General features: G+C 35.4%; 2 protein-coding genes and 1 pseudogene across 3 annotated transcripts; all 3 read left to right on the top strand.

The window, feature by feature from the left end:
* The first annotated feature begins 2366 nt into the window (after positions 1–2366).
* LOC120208458 (probable E3 ubiquitin-protein ligase RHB1A) lies at positions 2367–5439 on the top strand. Of its 2 annotated transcripts, none has more exons than XM_039207742.1 (5): positions 2367–2381; positions 3408–3534; positions 4017–4380; positions 4519–4628; positions 4921–5439. In XM_039207742.1, exons 2-5 carry the CDS (start codon positions 3472–3474, stop codon positions 4951–4953), a joined length of 570 nt encoding a protein of 189 aa, XP_039063673.1. In that variant the 5' UTR covers positions 2367–2381; positions 3408–3471; the 3' UTR covers positions 4954–5439. The 2 variants fall into 2 exon arrangements, with proteins under 2 accessions (XP_039063673.1, XP_039063674.1); XM_039207743.1 differs by lacking the exon at positions 2367–2381 and adding an exon at positions 2827–2981 and having other exon boundaries at positions 3415–3534.
* Positions 5440–9184: 3745 nt separating this feature from the next.
* Positions 9185–11905, top strand: LOC120208456 (ATG8-interacting protein 1-like). The gene is made up of 3 exons (XM_039207739.1): positions 9185–9283; positions 10119–10945; positions 11714–11905. Exons 2-3 carry the CDS (start codon positions 10139–10141, stop codon positions 11816–11818), a joined length of 912 nt encoding a protein of 303 aa, XP_039063670.1. The 5' UTR covers positions 9185–9283; positions 10119–10138; the 3' UTR covers positions 11819–11905.
* A 1982-nt stretch (positions 11906–13887) lies between these two features.
* Positions 13888–16252, top strand: LOC120208506 (annotated as a pseudogene).
* The last annotated feature ends 1581 nt before the right edge of the window (positions 16253–17833 follow it).

The raw sequence follows: 17833 nt of genomic DNA, 5'->3' as shown, positions 1-17833 counted from the left end.
TTCGAATAACTGTATTTACATTATGTATGTGCGTTGTTAATAAATAAGAATAAAATTGAAATTATCTTTAATAAGTAATAATTAGATGAATAAATTAAAATTTAAATAATAGATTGATAATGACTTAATATAAAAATAAGTATCCAAACTTTATCTCGATAAACTTTATAGTACTTAAAGAATTTTTTACTAAAATTAAGTGTAACATTTTGTCAGTTATATTTTTCGATGTCTATTGTAATTTTTATTTTTTAATAATTAAAAACTTATTTTTAAAAAAGAAAAATAAAAAAATTATTTATAACAAAACTCAATTTTTTACTAAAATTATAAAAAAAACCCCTAAAAAAGTAAAATTTATCATTTTAACCTATTACCAACCGTCGTCGGTCATTTTGGACCGTCATCGTTATCGCCGAACGAATAAGTTTTGATCAGAATTACACCGTGATTCGAATGGTGGTGGTGAGGTGGCTTAAAATTCGATAAATCTTTGAACATTTCTCTACGACAAACGGTCACAGATTACGATAAAATGTCAATAGGGGTTTGATCGGGTGCTCAACGTCGGTGCTGATTACGATGATATCGACGATCACAACTAGATGACCGACGATTATAGAAGGAGAAAGGAGGAAAGGAAAAGAGGGAGAAGGGATAAAACTCACGCAACTGTTTGTTTTTAATATATTTTTTATTTTTAAAATTTTTAAATAAACTCTCAAAATTATCGTAACGTAATATATGTCACATAACAGAGATTTTTAACAAGGTTAATGTCTAGATATCTAAAATGTAGTATTAAAACATTAGGCACATATTTTTAATAAAATAATTTTTAAATATTAAAATATTTTTTGAGATCTAATTTAAATATTTATTTTTATATTAAATGATAGATAATCAAATAGCTGGTTTACTAAAAAAAACTTATGCGAATGTATCATTGCACTCAATTAATATAAATAAATAAACCCAGAAGGAGAGAGCTAAGTGGAGCGCATAGGCCTGTAAACCAATCGAACGTACATGAACGAAGGTATATTCATGTTCGTTCATTTAATAAATAAACGAACATAAACAAACACGAACATAAACGAACAAAATTTTTTTTGTTCATGTTCGTTTATTAAGGAATATAACTTGTTCATGTTCGTTCATTTAATAAATAAACGAACATAAACGAGCACGAACACGAACATAAACGAACACGAACATAAATGAACATGAACATAAACGTTTGAGACCCTACCTTCCATTGTTCTTTCATGAAAAATAGCCGACAATGCAAATCAACCAAATCTACAATGATAAATAGCGTAAGAGTTTATTAGCAGTGATGAAATGTTTGAAGATATCAAATATTTCGATCGATCTTTTAAAGATATTAAATGATTCACACGACTTTAATTTAACGCTATAACATTTATCTTAGTGTTCCATGATTACATATGAACAATCATTTTCCGCTATTACATTTTTTTTCAGAAATTGCATAGAAACCTTTGTTTTGTTTTCTGGCAAATTCTATATATTTTTCTTTTTACAGATGCTCATATACTTCTGATTTTTACCTTTATCTTCCCATCTATTTCTAGAAATAAGTATTATGTTTTCTTGAGTTTTAGATGTGAAGATACCCACAATAACTTTACATATCAGCTATTAAGTCAAATAAAATAGAGAAAGAGATGAAAACAGACCTGTAAAACTTCATATTGCACTATAATATAACTTGTTTTGAATCTTTCAGAGATCGTCTTCACTCTCCAGTGAACAATAAGGTTTGGGGAAAAAAGGGGAAAAATGAATATAAGTGTGATGTGCCTCACAGGTTAACATATTGGATTTAATCTCCAAATAAAATTGGGTTAATTATAGAGTTGGTCATCAGAATATCAGATTAATATTTTTAAGATACTTACAAATTGGTCACCAAAATTGATTTAAGAAGATTGTGTTAAACATAAATGAATGAACATAAACGAACGAACATAAATGAACATAACCAAACGAACATAACCGACGTTCACGAACGTAAATAAACGAACGAGACCTATGTTCATGTTTGTTCATTTAATTAAACGAACAAAAAATCTTATTCATGTTCATTCATTTAATAAATAAACACACATAAACGAACTTCACACCACACGATTCATAAACGATTCAGTTCATTTACATGCCTAGGAGCGCATACTTTTGAAGAACCCACATAACAGACAAAAGTTAAAATGGAATAAAAATAAAAGGGAAAAACCTAAAGCTTATTTCTGTTTTTCTTTCTCAGAGAAGAAGTTTCTTCTTCAATTTCACCCAACTCTAACAAGTTGGGAATTTTTGGCTAGAGATTCTTCGCCTCTTCCCTCCGCCGCCGCTTCAGAACGTAAAATCTTCACTTGTTTTCTTTTAATCCTTGAACTTCCTTTTTATTACTTAAAAATCATTTCTTTTCGGGGAGCCCCTTCTGTTACTCGTCACTTTCCACCTCTTCTACTCCATTCTTCTCAAATTAGGGTTCCTGAAATTGTTATGACTTTTTCCCGTTATTATATGGATTGTTTCGTCGTTTGTTGTTATTCGAGTTAATTAGTGATTGATGTCGGATTATTTTATCCGAACTGTATTGCGGTGTAGTTTAAACATCAAAGTTTCCTTGTTAGCTTCTGATAGTTTTGTGTGGGATTGCCTTTGTGGAAGATGTCAAAAGTATGAATTTTGAAAATTGAGTTCTTTAGTGTCTGCTTTATGGCGATTTTCAATACTTTTCTATATTTAGGATAATCTGGGCATGTGGTTGCTTATTATAATAAACCGCTTGAGCCATTCTCTGTATGCATGTCATCATTTTCTTATCTTTTGTTTTCCCTCTTTAGTTCTGCATTGTTTGCTGATGCATATATCTGTTATTATGAGCTGTATGGTTGTAATGCATACACAGGAAGCTGGTAACTTGTTATCCTCAGCTAACCAAAGAATTGGTATGAATCTGAATTTTGATTGTCTGAAGTTTTTTACTTCTCGATATTATCTGCAACATCTGCTTATAATATTTGTCAGATAACTTAGTCTGTGGCTTGCTCTTTTTAGGAACAAATATAATCATCTTGACAAAATTTTATGAAGTTTTATACTGAGCTCATTATGAAATGGCCTCATTGATGTTCTAGTGTAATTGTATATAATTTTCTATATACGGGGATAGTTTGTTTGTTTGAATTCCAACTTCCTTATTTCACATTTATGTTTGGCATGATTAATAAGGATATTTTCACTTTGCTCTTTCATGCTTGTTAAAAAGCTTGATTCTATTTTATTATCGTGTTACATATTTTTTCTTGGATTGTTAGGTGTTTTTTTACCCCTAATGTTTCAAAGTGTTATATTCTACTTGCCTTTGATGTCAGATTACAGAAGAAAATGCACCAAACTACCTTCGCGTTGAGTGGATGACAAAGATAACTGTGGGATATGGGTGGCTGTTGTTGTTCTTCCTGGAAACCTCATCTGCACGGGACACCTGTCTATTATTATGTTGGTAATATGTTAATCTTGTAAACATGCCTAATGCCTTTATTATCTTATAGTGCTTTTTCTTTCTTCAGACCTAAGATATGGAAGGTTTTTGTTCAGAATATTGGGAGTATTCACTCACCATTATCTACTATAACAAGTTGGAAAATGAAGAAGCAAAGAGAAAGAAAACAAGAACATTTTCAATACCCTTAGTTTACTCTTTTTGAGATTGATTATTCCACGAAATGGATCCCTTTCATTCCTTCTTTCATTTGAACTGGTTGTAGAGCCTGTGATCTGCAACTGATCTATTGATCTGATAAATGTTAAAAGTTTTTTCATGGGATATAGAAATTTTGGCCACTGTGCTATATGGTAGCTTACCTGGTGATTTCTAATAAGTGGGGATAACCTTTTAACTACTATTTTGATAAAAAAAATGTTCTTCAGTATCCGTCTTTTATGTATCAGTCTTTGAATTTTAAAAATCCTTCCCACAGTGTTCACCTGCTTTGGAAGAGAATGAGTCTTTAGCACCTCATGATGGGTCAGCCTCTGCAATGGCTGCAGTTCTGGTTAATTTGAATCTAGAAGTACCTGACACATTTCGGCCACCTCCAGCACCTTTGCCGTATGATGTGGTCTTTGGGTATCCACATTCAAGTGATTCAGAGTCTTTCAAGGAAACTGTCGGTGGATGCAGTTTTGAGACACTGCCTACATGTGAAGATCTTGAGGAATCAGACTGCAAAACACAATCCGGTTCTTTACTTCTTTCACCAAGAAAACCAGAAGTCACAACATTAGTCGAACCTAATAAATCTACAATAGAGGAAGATGATACCTGTCCTATTTGTCTTGAAGGTAGGTCTACTCTTTTTGCCCAAGGCATTAATTGCTAGTGTAAGATCTAAAATCCATCCTTGCTGCCAATTTCCTTGTTAATTTAATATCTTTAGCACCTCCTAATTGATAGCTTGTCTATGGTACCTGGACATGCAGAATATGACGAAGAGAATCCAAAACTGTTAGCAAAGTGTGAACATCGTTTTCACCTCTCATGCATTTTGGAATGGATGGAAAGAAGTGACACCTGCCCTTTATGTGATCAGGTTTTGCCTCTCTGAACTTGCTATTAGTTTTACATTTGTAGTCAATTACCCACATAAGATTAGCCTGCTTGTAGTCTTGTAGACTTGTAGAGGGATTAACTTGAGACAAGTCTTACACTCAGACTTGTTGGATTCAATTTATGATGCTCTGAAGGATGAACTCGAGTTTTGTCTATCCCGTAGTGTAGTATTTTAATAGTAAATTGTATGAATCTGCAGTCTTCTAATTTTTGTGTCAAACCTTGCACTTTACATAACCTTACAGATATATTGTACTATTTTAATGTTACAGGAAATGATATTTGACCAGACTTTTGATCAGTAACTCTATTCAAAATGGAATTCCTTTGTTGTTTGAGAGTAAAGCTTTCCACTAAATATGCTGCAGATGCATATTAGTTTTTTGGTCCTGCAGCTGGTCAGGTGGTGTGCCCATAAGATTGACCTTTTACGAAGTGATAATGCAACTCGGGATGTTGATACTCTTCTTTTGAATATTTTCTCGTCAGTTTTTAGATCAGCGGGAGAAAGTTGGTGTAATTCTATGGGGTATCAAAGGGATCGGAATCAGTTTCTACGGAGCTTTGTTTGCAGAATGAGATTATTTAACTGGTTTACTTGTTTGCAGAATCAGTTTCTCCTCCCTATTTCTGGGAGTGAATGCTGTAGGGTACCTTTCTTTTGCTATGGCTTTGTAAATATATATATATATATATATATGTGTGTGTGTGTGTGTTCCACTTTAAATGGATTTATGATTGTGGATGCTCAATGTGTTAATGAAAATACACACTTAGATCAAGCAATTTGTGTAGCCCTTTTTCTTTTTTTGATTAGCCTTTGTTTGTCATAGCTTTGGTAGTGAGTCTCCCAGCATGGATTTCTTTAAGGACTCAAACTCGAGACCTTACTTAAGCGATATCGAGTTGTTTACCACTCGAATCAATTCTTGTTGGTTTAATGCACATGTTATTAATATGATAATATAAGTTGGAGTACTCTCATAATGAACCTTTAAGATGCTAAATCCAGATTAATCACCCAATGGGTCAAATATAAACCTCCTAGAGACCATGACAGGTTTTTTTTTTTGGACCTACTGAAATTCTAGTCATTGACGGCCAGGTCTCCTTTTACCTACGTCTGTTCTCATCTTCTTCACATGATTGGCCCAACCAACGATCCCAATAGAACAGTTCGGCAAGGGACCAGGCTGGTTGAGAAAACCTTGCTGGTGGTTGTTTTGTTGGGTTGGTCTAGCATCCTTAGAGACTGATCCTGCACCCGGGCTCCTGATGTCGCGACCATTATTCCTGGGTGAAACAGTGCCGACTGATTCACTCCTATGCTTTACTGTAGACTTTTCCCTATCTTTCCTCCTCTTCTTGCAAATAACCAGCTCCCCAGGAAGAGTTAGTCGCCATTGTGCTGATATTGTTCTCCGATTCCTTTCCCTAGCCTCGATTCCATTGTGGGCATGTGCTCTTTAACCCTTGTGTCCTCACCAGCATGAGTGGATCCGCGTTGCAATGTCTTTTGACTGAGGTTTGAATCAGATTCCACCTCGTTTACCAATTTCGGCCTCTTGCATTGTCTAGCAGAAGTACCAGAGGCAGTGGTAGATACAGGGCCAGAGAAAGCAAGTGCATTTCTAGCTTCTCGGAAATCTGTATCCGGAAATGCAATCTTCAACAAATCAAAAAACAGATCATGTACTTTTCTCGCTTCAGATCTGACCTGCGAATCCCAATTGCATTTGCACAGTAAGCATAAAAGATTTGAGCATTAATGGGAGAATTACAGAAACAGATACGAGTTCAATCGGTAGGAAGGGGATTTGAAAGTTTCTAGGCACTTAAAGATTTGTGTAGGAACATGCAAAGATACTGAAGGCCAAGTTAAAATTGGCCGTTATACCTCGTGTGAAAACCCATAAAACTGCATAGCACTTTTTAGTATTAACTGCACATCCGGAACAAGCTCCATAACTCCACTGTACTCTAATCTGTCAACACGCTGATCAATCTTCTGCAAGTCCATATGATTATTGCCACTTCCACTCATGTAGCCCGAGTTTTCAATCCTCTTCCACAAATCTGTTAAGAGTGGTATAATATGTTGGCCCTCCTTATCTATTCTCCTTTGAAGCTTGCTAATCACATTTTTGCACTGCAAATATTGAGAATTTTCTAGTCAATCACTTATATAAGACATGAGCAATTAAACGAAGTATCGAGTCAAAACTGACAATTTCTTAAAAGTTGGAAGGGAAGATACTTTGATATACAAGTTTCTAATCGCTCAGCATATCCATCCATGGAAAATATCAATAACTTTAAGATCAAATAACATGAAGAGTGGTTCTAAAAAGCTCAAAAACAGACGGACATTGCAAAAGAACCAGGTAGGACAAATCATAAAACCACTACAAACACATTGAACTTTTTAAATCTCAAAAACAAGTTCCCATGCATCAAATGCACCATACCTATACAATGTATGTCCTGCAAAATCTAGACCCAATTCGATAAAGAGAACATTTAGATTAAATGGTGTATGCTGAAAAATTAGATGCAATAGAAAGGATACAAATTATGAAAACGAAGAAATTCAGGACAGTCATAGCCAATGGTGACTGGTCAGAGCCTGCTACAAGAAATTCAAAATATTAAGACAAGATCTGCGAATCCAACTCACCACCAATGACCAGGAGAAAAGAATCCGGCGATGATTTAAACGACTAGGGTAAAAAATAATAATAAAGATTCACAATCTAAACACAAGCATTATAATCACTTCACTTATACCTTTCTTTGGATTACATCAGACATCTTCACATCAAATTCCGAGGACCCACTTGTATTAACCAGTTTACTGTCCCAATTCTCTCTGGAGGGTTCACCAGCATTTTCTGAAGTAGCAACCATGTTCACTCTATTCTCCTTTGAAGTTTTTGTACTAAAATAGATCAAAATTGATACTTTAGGTACTAAATGCGTAATTTACCCAAAAAATAACAATTGAAGTTATGAATTCTATTGTGGTATATGAGCATGTGGTTCAAATTTGGTAAAAAATGAACTTAAAATAAATCACAAATTGAAGGAATAAGGACATTATGAAAAATTGAAGGACATTATGAAAAATAGAAGGACTAAATTGAAAAATAAAAAAATTATTATCAAAAAGAGGATTTGAAAATACACATGTATTCTACTATTGTTTAGGGGTATGTGGCTCAAATTGGGTAAAAACAAGACTTAAAATAAATGACGAATTGAAGAAATAAGGAGATTATGAAAAATTGAATGATTGAATTGAAAAATAAAAAAATGTTATCAAAAAAGAAAAATTGAAAGTACACATGTATTGTACTATGGTTTAGGAGAATTTAGTTCAAATTTGGTAAAAAATGGACTTAAAATAAAGGTGAAATTGAAGAAATAATGATATCAGGGACTAAAAAGTAAAATTGTTATACTATTTAGTCAAATTTATGGTTTTTCGAATAAATCGAAAATTCAAAATTTCAACTCGAATCGAACTCGAAAACCGAATTTATAATTCGAGTTGACTTAAATAACTCAACTTGAATAACTCAAAATAAAAAAAAATCGATTTTTCGAGTTGATTCGAGTAGAAATAATTGTGCGATTCTTCATGTAAACATTTTTAATTTAATATTAAAAGTTTAAATTATTAAAAATAAAATATGTTACAATGATAATTAGTAAAATTAATTTTAATTTTAAATTTTGCCAAATAAATACTATTATTTTACATTTTCAATTTTAAGAACCCTATTTACCTTTTATAAAAAAACCCCTTATTTACATAAATAATTTCAGATTAACTATCAATAAAAATTCATCAATTTAAAAATTCGTAAATAAAAAACATAATCTCAAGCAAAGAAAAGATTCACTAATCATTAACCCATTGGTCCAAATATAATCATGTATAAACTTTTCGTATTATAATTAGTATTCGATATACAATATAAAAAAAATAGTATTCAATATTAATCAGAATAAAATAATAAAATACTATTCGTAGACCAACTAATAAAATCTTCATATTATTTTTTAATATTAGGAATATCAGAAATATAGTAAATTTAATATTAAATAATTAAAAATTATCTTTATAAATATATTATCTTGTAATTATTATAAATTAATAAAAAATCTTCACATTATCTATTAAAAAATATTCTCATTAGCAATAGTAATATGTGCTAAAAGATAATTATAAGCTGCATTGACGTTTCAACATTTTTCCATAAAAATACCTGTCTTAAGATCATCCATCGATCAGATCTGTTACCATACAAACAATTGCAGGGGATGTGGCTTTGAATGTGCACGCAAGCGCACGAAGTTCCACTCCACACGCAAATTTTATCACCGTTTATTTCCATTTCCGATCTGTACGGATAGCGTGAAGATATATCCTAGGCCACGTTGTTTTACCGGTCACTGCCGGTAACTCTATCCTTTCCACTTTAGCATTTACCTTTTTCCCGGTTTCATCATCCTCTTACAAAGACTTTTCGAGATCTATAAAACGTTACCCAGATTTCTGTGTGCACTTCTCGAAACTGTGAACTCATCGTTGAGGCTGATCTAGTGCTCGTACCCTGTAGATCGCTCCCTGTAAGTGCTGACCTTAAGTTTTCGTCTTCCTTTTTCCCTTTTTCCCCTCTTTTATCCTTTTAAATTTAACGAAACCAGAATCATTGATTATTGATCATCTTTTGATTATCTGTTGACGATGACTGATTTTCTCGTCTTCTTCTTCTTGTTGTTTATGATTAATTGTTTCTTCTAATCATCGCATGGCTATGCTACGGTTGATACGGTTTTCTGATTCTCTGTTTTCTTTGATTAATTTATGATGTATAATACTATTATTAGATAGCTGCATGATTCGTTGTGTAAGTTACTTTTTGTTAGATTGATTTGAGTGTTCAGTACTCGGTTGATACTTGATGTTGAGTCGCTGAAACTTATTTAATGGTTTTTGTACAGTTCGATAACGAAAAGATCTCGTCAGGTATACAACACAGTATCGGTGTTTTGCTGAATCGGTTGACCTGCGTGTGCTGCAAAAATTTCTTAGATATGATTATTATTAATTTTTTAAATTATTGGCTTGCGTTTCCATTACGATGTTTTCAGTTTTCAGTGAATTTTTGGTGTGAGGGAAATATAAATTTGGTATTCTCTTTGAAGAAAATTCTCTGAAAATGTTATTTTCATATTGTTTCTTTGTCAAACTTTGTATGTTCATGTTAATGCAATGGAATTGCTTTGATTTTTTAGTAGTTAATTTGTAATTTTTATAGTTTTATTCAGTTGTTTCTTATTGGACTGCTTTTGCTATTACCTTCCTCTAACCCCCTCTATTTCTCTACAAGGAAAGCAAGTTTATGTAATCCCTTATCTAATTTTCTCTGGCTGTTAAAGAAATTAATACTATTAACTTTAGGAAATACTGAAGTCTTGACAATGGCGGATAATGGGGAAGGAGAGGAAAACATTCCACGTGGGAACGAATGGGAGGTTGTATCCCTTACTGCATCTGCATATGCTGCCGCTCCTGGTCCTAAAAAAGTTGAAACAAAGGATGATAGCAAAGGTGATTCATATGAAGTGGAAGAAGCAGAAACTTCTCGTGCTTTATTCATGTCTGGCCACTTTGTCTTTCCCCCCAGCGATCATGAGAATTTGCCGCTAGAACCTGATGATACTAGAGAACATGTAGGCAAGGACGTTGTCCCTGAATCTGTTGTCGAAGAAGGTGATAGATCTAAGACAAAGGATGAAGAAGATTGGTCTTTAAAAGATTTGAATGTACACGATGAATTTCAAGGTATGCAATTTTTTGATAAGAAACATGGTACAGAGTTTGAAGAAGGAACAACACTGCAAGAACTGAATTTGATCAACAAGGACCAGAGTTTGTATAGTGCTGCTACATTTGATTCTTTACATAGTGAGTACGCACTTGATGGATCAGCGACCACTGTTTCTGAGCTTATTGAAGCTTCTGAGCAAGGCTTTGATTTTCCTTCAGACATGCCCGAGTCCCCAAAGCCTTTACAGGATGATAAATGGGATGGCTCTGACCTCCCTTGCGAAGCTTGGTGGAAGAGAAGAGCAGTTTCATTGTATGCTCATGCAAAGGAGGCAAATGCATTTTGGTCCGTTTTTGTTGCAGCAGCTGTGATGGGCCTTGTGATTATTGGGCAGCGTTGGCAACAAGAGAGGTGGCAAGCTTTGCAACATAAGTGGCAGCTGAGCATCAATAATGAGGTATACTTACTGCTAATTGGTCCTTTCAGATTTAGCAATAATGCATATTTTTTACTTCTCTTTGCATCCTGTAAAGTTAATGTTGCTTTGATTTTCCATTTTTGTTCAAGTATGTCTGGCTCTTACCTGAATATATGTACGAGGATATGACCCCTCAAGACATAGAAAAACTTAATAAATAAATAAATATACATGTGTCGGGCACACGTCTGCATCAGATATTCACGCTTGAGTCGAGGTGACATTTCCATAAAACATTTACTTTCGTGATGGTAGAGGTTTTGAAAAGGCGGGTTCTACATTTTGCCTAGTGTTTTCATATTATCATGAATATGTGTGTTTATATTCAAGAATATGTATGGAGACTTCAGAATTGATAGGATTTGACTGTTATATTAGTTGGCTGTGTAACCTCTAAGTAGAGAGGAACTAAAGAGAAGTTATGAAAGGAAACAAGATCCTATGCCTACTACTTTATATTAGTAATGTTCTGCACGTTAATATTAATGGTTTAGAGAACATACGCTTACCTACTATTTTATATGTTTTAGTAAAGCTGCCAACCGTTAGTAATATCCTGCACATTAAAATTGAAATTTTTGGAAGCTGGAATGTCTGTTTGTTGTAGGCGGCTGTCTTAGAGCTAAACTGTTCTAGTATTGTGCATCTTGAGCATGCTGCATTCTTAAGTCTCCATCCCTTGCTTTGTCCTACCTACTTCTGCTTCTGATATTGACATTTTTTTTTCTACCTTTTGGGTTTTGACAGAAGACTAGTAAGGTGATGGGTTCCATATATCGCCTTAAAGAAGTCATTGTCGGTGGCCACCGCCGAGGTTCTTTTGTGAGGGGCACCTTCCCTATCGACAGTTAAAACTTGTGATGATGATGAAAAAACATATTGAGATACTGGCATGGAGATTGATTTGGGTGTTGATATGTTAGTTTGCTGTTTGATTAACTTATTTATCTCCCATGAAAAGCTACATAGCTGCATGCTGAAAAGAGTTTGCTATTTCTGTTTATATTGTCACCATTGTCTGCGATTTGTGTTTATCTTTGTGTTTATATTGTTTAGGTGTCCCTTTGACAGTCAACTATAATTCCTTACATCTGTGTCATAAGGCCAGTAAAGAACTTGGACTTTGGAAGATGTTCATTTTCTGATCCTAAATTTGAATCAAGTGCTCTCTAAAAAAATATGCAACTCCAATTCTTCTTTGATAACAAGCTTTTTCTTTTTTAAATTTATTCTCTCAACTGTGTTTTGTTCAATTTAGTCCTCTAGTTGTAATTCTTTGCAAATCTTTTATTCTTTTAATTTTTTAGTTTTTTTTTATACTCATTAATATTTTATTCAATCGTTTTTATAAAATAATTTTATAAACATATTATATAACTTTAAAATATATTTTTCTTATTAAATAATATTATAAATTTTGGTTACACATAGATAGGACAAAGCAAGGGATGCGGGATTAAGAATGCAGCATGCTCAAGATGCACAATACTAGAACAGTTTAGCTGTAAGACAGCAAATTTTAGATTTGAATATTTAAGGTTTTAAGAATTTTTGAATTTAGAGGTTTGGGCAAACTACAAGAGTGATGGCCGGTTAAGGGGTGGACGGGGAAGCTAATGGTCATTCGGTGACAGTGGCTGGAGACAACCGATGCTTGTAATAGAAAATGGAATTAAAGATTTAGGTTCTTTTTCGAGATTTTAGGAAAGTTTTGAAATTCTCTTGTAATTTTGTAAAATTTTTTGGTTTTTTTATAAATGAAGTATAATTTTAAGTTTCTCTTTTTTTAAAAATAAATTTTAAATTTTTACAAGTTTAACATGTATCACTTAACTACTATCACAATCTAAAAATATAAAAACATAATGTTAGAAATATTAAATATTTATTTTTAATAAAGATTTTGTACATATTTAAAATTAATTTTAGATATAATTTGGCATCTTACTTTTACACCAAATCTTTTGTTTAGACTAACAGATATCATTACGACACTAGCTTGATCTGGCTGCACGGGCTAAACTCTCGAGATAACGTTCTCGAACAAATTATTTCACGAGATAATGCTCTCTCAAGATTAATTGCTCAAATAGGGTGAAATCTACAGTGTTGGCCGTAGGTCGCCATGCCATCCGGGCAACCTACTAGGTCGTCATGTCTTCCCGACGAGCTATGAGAGAGATTGCATGTGTCATGCACATTCCAACACGTTAGACATCCGAGGGCATCCGACCGAGGCTATCCGAGCGAGCTATGCGAGGGCATCCGAAGGCAAGAGGAATTACGCGAGGAGCATGAGGGAGTGCATGGCGACCTACAAGGTCTCCCGGAGGGCATGGCGACCTATGCTTGGGGACGTGCATGGCTGGCCACGTAGTAGCTTGCCCGGAAGGCATGGCGACCAACGGCCAACAATGTGGATTTCACCCTATTTGAGCAATTAATCTTGGGAGAACATTATCTCGTGAAATAATTTGTTCGATAACATTATCTCGAGAGTTTAGCGGGATGCACGCGTCCGCATTTAGCCTTTATTGGTACTTACTACTTGCATGAAATGGCGGGAAATCTATTTTTCGTTCTACCACCAATACCCAACACACTCATTTTAAGGATTGTATTGTGACCGCTGAAGTTTCATGTTACTCCGATCATGCGGCTCTTGTTATGGATCCTTTCAACGTCGATAACTCGAATTCCCATGGTTGAGATGGAAACTACTTCAGGTTTGATCCGTGCTGGGCAACAGAGGACATTTTCAAGAAGATGGTGGGTGAGACTTGGAAGGACACGATAGGACCGACAACTAACAAAATTATGGCAATTGGCCATAGATTGGATCCTTGGCAGAAAGATCGTCGATCGAAGGCAAAAAAGAATGAAAGAAAGATTCGATCGCTCATCAAAGCTCTTGAGGGGGAATGGATCTCTCTGTTGAGAGGCTCTTGCAAGCCAAAAAAGAGCTGAAAGACTTGATTGACAAAGACGAGACATACTGGATGCAAAGATCTGGGGTTGCTTGGTTCAAGGATGGAGATAGAAATACTTTTTTTTTCATGCACGGGCTAACGGCACAAGGAAAAAGAACAGAATTGAGGGGTTGGAGGATAATGAAAGGTGATGGGTGAAACAACAGGATGAGATCTTCGATGTTGCCACTGAGTACTTTACCTCGCTCTTCAACTCTTTAAGGGTGGAACCTCCTAGCACAATCCTCAATGCCGTGGAGAGATGTGTCTCAACGGAGGACAACATATTCCTTACGCGGGAGTTCACTGCAGATGAAGTTATCTTTGCCTTCTCTTAAATCAAGCCAACCAAAGCTCCAGATATTGAGTCTTTTCGGTTCTTTTTATCGCTCTTTTCGGGGGGGGGGGGGGGAGAGTTTGAGGGGTTCAACAGTAGGTAAACTGGTAAGGGCTTTCTTTTGTTTCGCCTTTAAGAAGTTTCAACGACCTCTCAGCGCATTTATGGCGGTGCTTCTGATGGTTAGAGGATGAAATTAAAAAAAATTAAGAGAAATAATGATGTAATGTTCAAAGTACAATCTGCCCTTAATTATTGCCTACTTTATAATTTCACCTATAAATCCTCTTTCTACATACTCCGTTCTTGTACTATCACACTCTCTTCTTGTCCTTCTTCTTCATACAGAAGAAGAAAAAACAAACATAGCAGAACCCTTTTTTTTTACGTAGAAATATCTCTTTCAGGGTTTCGAGTTTCCAGATTTCCTTTTTGAATAATACGTTTCTCTCTCTCTCTCTTTCTCGGGAAAATTTTGAACTGGGAGCGGGGTTGTTTTGCTGTAGATAGAGGCAAGTAGGGATATATCGATTACTTTGCTCCTTTTGGCGGCGATCATGGCTTGCCAACTGTGGTTCACCTTCATCTCACGGTCGTTAAGTGGTCCACGTGTCTGGCCTTTGTTGGGCAGTCTGCCGGGCTTATCGAGAACTGCGACCGCATGCATGACTGGATCTTCGACAACCTCCGTGCCTGCGGCGGCACGTACGAGACCTGCATTTGTGCCATCCCCTTCTTGGCTCGGAAACAAGGTCTCGTGACGGTCACGTGCGACCCGAGGAATTTGGAGCACATCCTCAAGTCTCGTTTCGACAATTATCCCAAAGGTCCAACATGGCAATCCGTGTTCCATGATCTCCTCGGTCAAGCCATCTTCAACTCCGACGGTGACACGTGGCTCTTCCAAAGGAGGACCGCCGCACTGGGATTCACCACCAGGACTCTTTGCCAAGCCATGGCTCTATGGGTCAGTCGAGCCATCAAGCTCCGGTTCTGTCCCATTCTCGAGGAAGCTCAAAACCAAGGCCGGCCGGTTGATCTACAAGACGTGTTGCTTAGTCTCACTTTTGATAACATTTGCCGATTGGCTTTTGGAAAGGATCCGCAAACATGCGCCCAAGGGTTGCCCGAAAACGGCTTGGCTTAGAGGTGAACCTGAGCTCAAGCCTTGTCCACGTGGATGAATATATATCCAACGTCATCAATTCACGTAAGCAAGAATTGCTTAGTCAGCAAAAGGATGGAAACCTGCACGACGATTTGCTTTCCAGATTCATGAAGAAAAAAGAATCATATTATGATGTGTTTATCCCACATGTGGCACTCAATTTCATCTTAGTTAGACGTGACACGTCAGTCTGTGCTCTCAGTTAATTCTTCTGGCTCATCATTCAACATCCAATGGTCGAAGGTAAAATCTTACGTGAAATCTGCACTATTCTAATCGAAACATGTGGTGTGGATATGTTAGTATGGTTCGACGAACCTCTAGGATTCCAAGAACTTGATTGGTTGATATATTTGAAGGCAACATTATCAGAAACCCTAAGGCTATACCCTTCGGTGCTTGAGGATTCAAAGCATGTGGTGCCTGATGACGTATTGCCTGATGGAACATTCGTTCCGGCAGGGTCATCGTTGACATATTCAATCTATTCAGTAGGAAGAATAAGGAAAACATGGAGCGACGATTGCCTCGAGTTTCATCCCCAAAGGTAGTTATCAGCCTACGGAAAGGAGTTCATCCAGCAAGACTCTTACAAATTCGTGACATTCAATGCCGGACCGAGAATATGTTTTGGGAAAGGCTTGGCTTATCTACGGATGAAGTCAGTGGCGGCCGTGGCACTGTTGAGGCATAAGCTGGCGTTGGTCCCCGGCCATAAGGTAGAGCTTAAGATGTCATTGACATTGTTTATGAAATACGGGGTTCAAGTTACCGTGCACTAGAGAGATTTGGGAGCAATTGTTGAAAAGATTATCGGTGAAGAGAAAAAGCAAGGTAAATTGTGAATTTTAGTGCGGCGATGGGGCCACTGAGAGTTACTCATTGCTTTTCTTGTAGGGAACCTTTTGGTATTTTTTATATATAAATTTGTTTTATAAAATTTCTAGTGTGTCTGTAATGGAATTGGACATGACATGAATCTTTTCTTGATTCAATCATTTAGTGAATTAATTAAGTTGATTTACTTTGAATACATTTTTGGATTAGATTATCTTATTCCTTCTTGTCTCTCAAGTAAGCATATATATAACATGGCCATCGCTATAGTAATGTATTTTAGAATTTTATATCAATGGAGTGATGCTTGTGGTAATGGGTCACTTGGGATATAGTTTAGTCTCTATAATCTTCATTATTGTACAAAAAAAGAAAACACTATTAATACATCTAATATAAATCCATGTTAATATTAATTATCTAGACTGATATGAAATGGAGTGAAGGTGTTACCTGCTTATAGGCCTAATAGGCCCATGCTTTGTCTGTAAACTTAGCCCAAAATGTTTACTTCGAAAAGTACCGAAGCTAAATTAGAGTATGCAGTGTGCTAGGGTTGCACAGAAGTCGGATTTCAATTCGATCCGGATCGGTTTTTATTCGATCTGGTTTTTTCCCATAGAAAAAAACCGGTTTATAAAATAACCGGTTCGGTTTTTAACCTGTTTGGAGAGCCGGATATCCTAACTGGTGTAACCGGTTTCGGTTTTAAAAAAGTTTTTTTAAAAAAACCGGTTATAAAAAAACCGATTTTAATATTATTAAAATTACATCGTCATCAATTGCAAAAAAGTTTACGATAATTTGTTGAAAACATTTTGATATTTCGATATAACAAATTAAGTTAAATGAATTTTAAGATTTTCCAAATGATTTTCTAAGTATATTCGATATAATTATTCGAATATCAAAACATTACTCCAAATATTTCAAAAATCATTTTTAATCTTTACTTAAGTGTAAAATTAAGTTTTAATCTTAAAACAATTTCAAAATAATCTTTCAAAGTATTTCAAACCATTTCAAAGCCAAAAATTCCACATTGCTCAGAGGGAACGATTTCCCCCAAGGGGGTACCGATTCCCCCCTGAATGGTTTGGCTCCGAGATTTCCAGAATGCTCAGAGGGAACCGATTCCCCCATAGGGGTACCGATTCTCCCTATTCAACGGCCGAAATATTTGAATTTTACACTTAGGGAACCGATTCTCTATGAGAGGGTACCGATTCCCCCCACGCTCCAAGCATTTTTATTAAATGTTTTCACACTTAAACGGCTATATTATCTTCATTAATTATCCCTAACGTTCAGAAGTGATTCAATGTGTATTTAAGCAAGCTTAGAAGCCATTGATCAAAAACAAGAAACATCAAGCAACTAGAATCAAGAGAGAATCAAAGAGAAATCATCAAACCTCAAGTTTGAGCATTTCAAGCCTATTTTCATTCAATATTCATTTTGCTTTCAAGAACACATATTGTGCTCAATTGTATTCATCTTTGAGTGTTCTTTTCTTTGTTCTAGAATTGTGCAAACAATCTATCTTGTGAGGATTT

The sequence above is a fragment of the Hibiscus syriacus genome, unplaced genomic scaffold (assembly GCF_006381635.1).
Source record: "Hibiscus syriacus cultivar Baekdansim isolate YM2019G1 unplaced genomic scaffold, ASM638163v2 tig00016563_pilon, whole genome shotgun sequence".
In the NCBI taxonomy this organism is placed as follows: domain Eukaryota; kingdom Viridiplantae; phylum Streptophyta; class Magnoliopsida; order Malvales; family Malvaceae; genus Hibiscus; species Hibiscus syriacus.
This window is presented reverse-complemented; position numbering and strand designations above follow the sequence as displayed.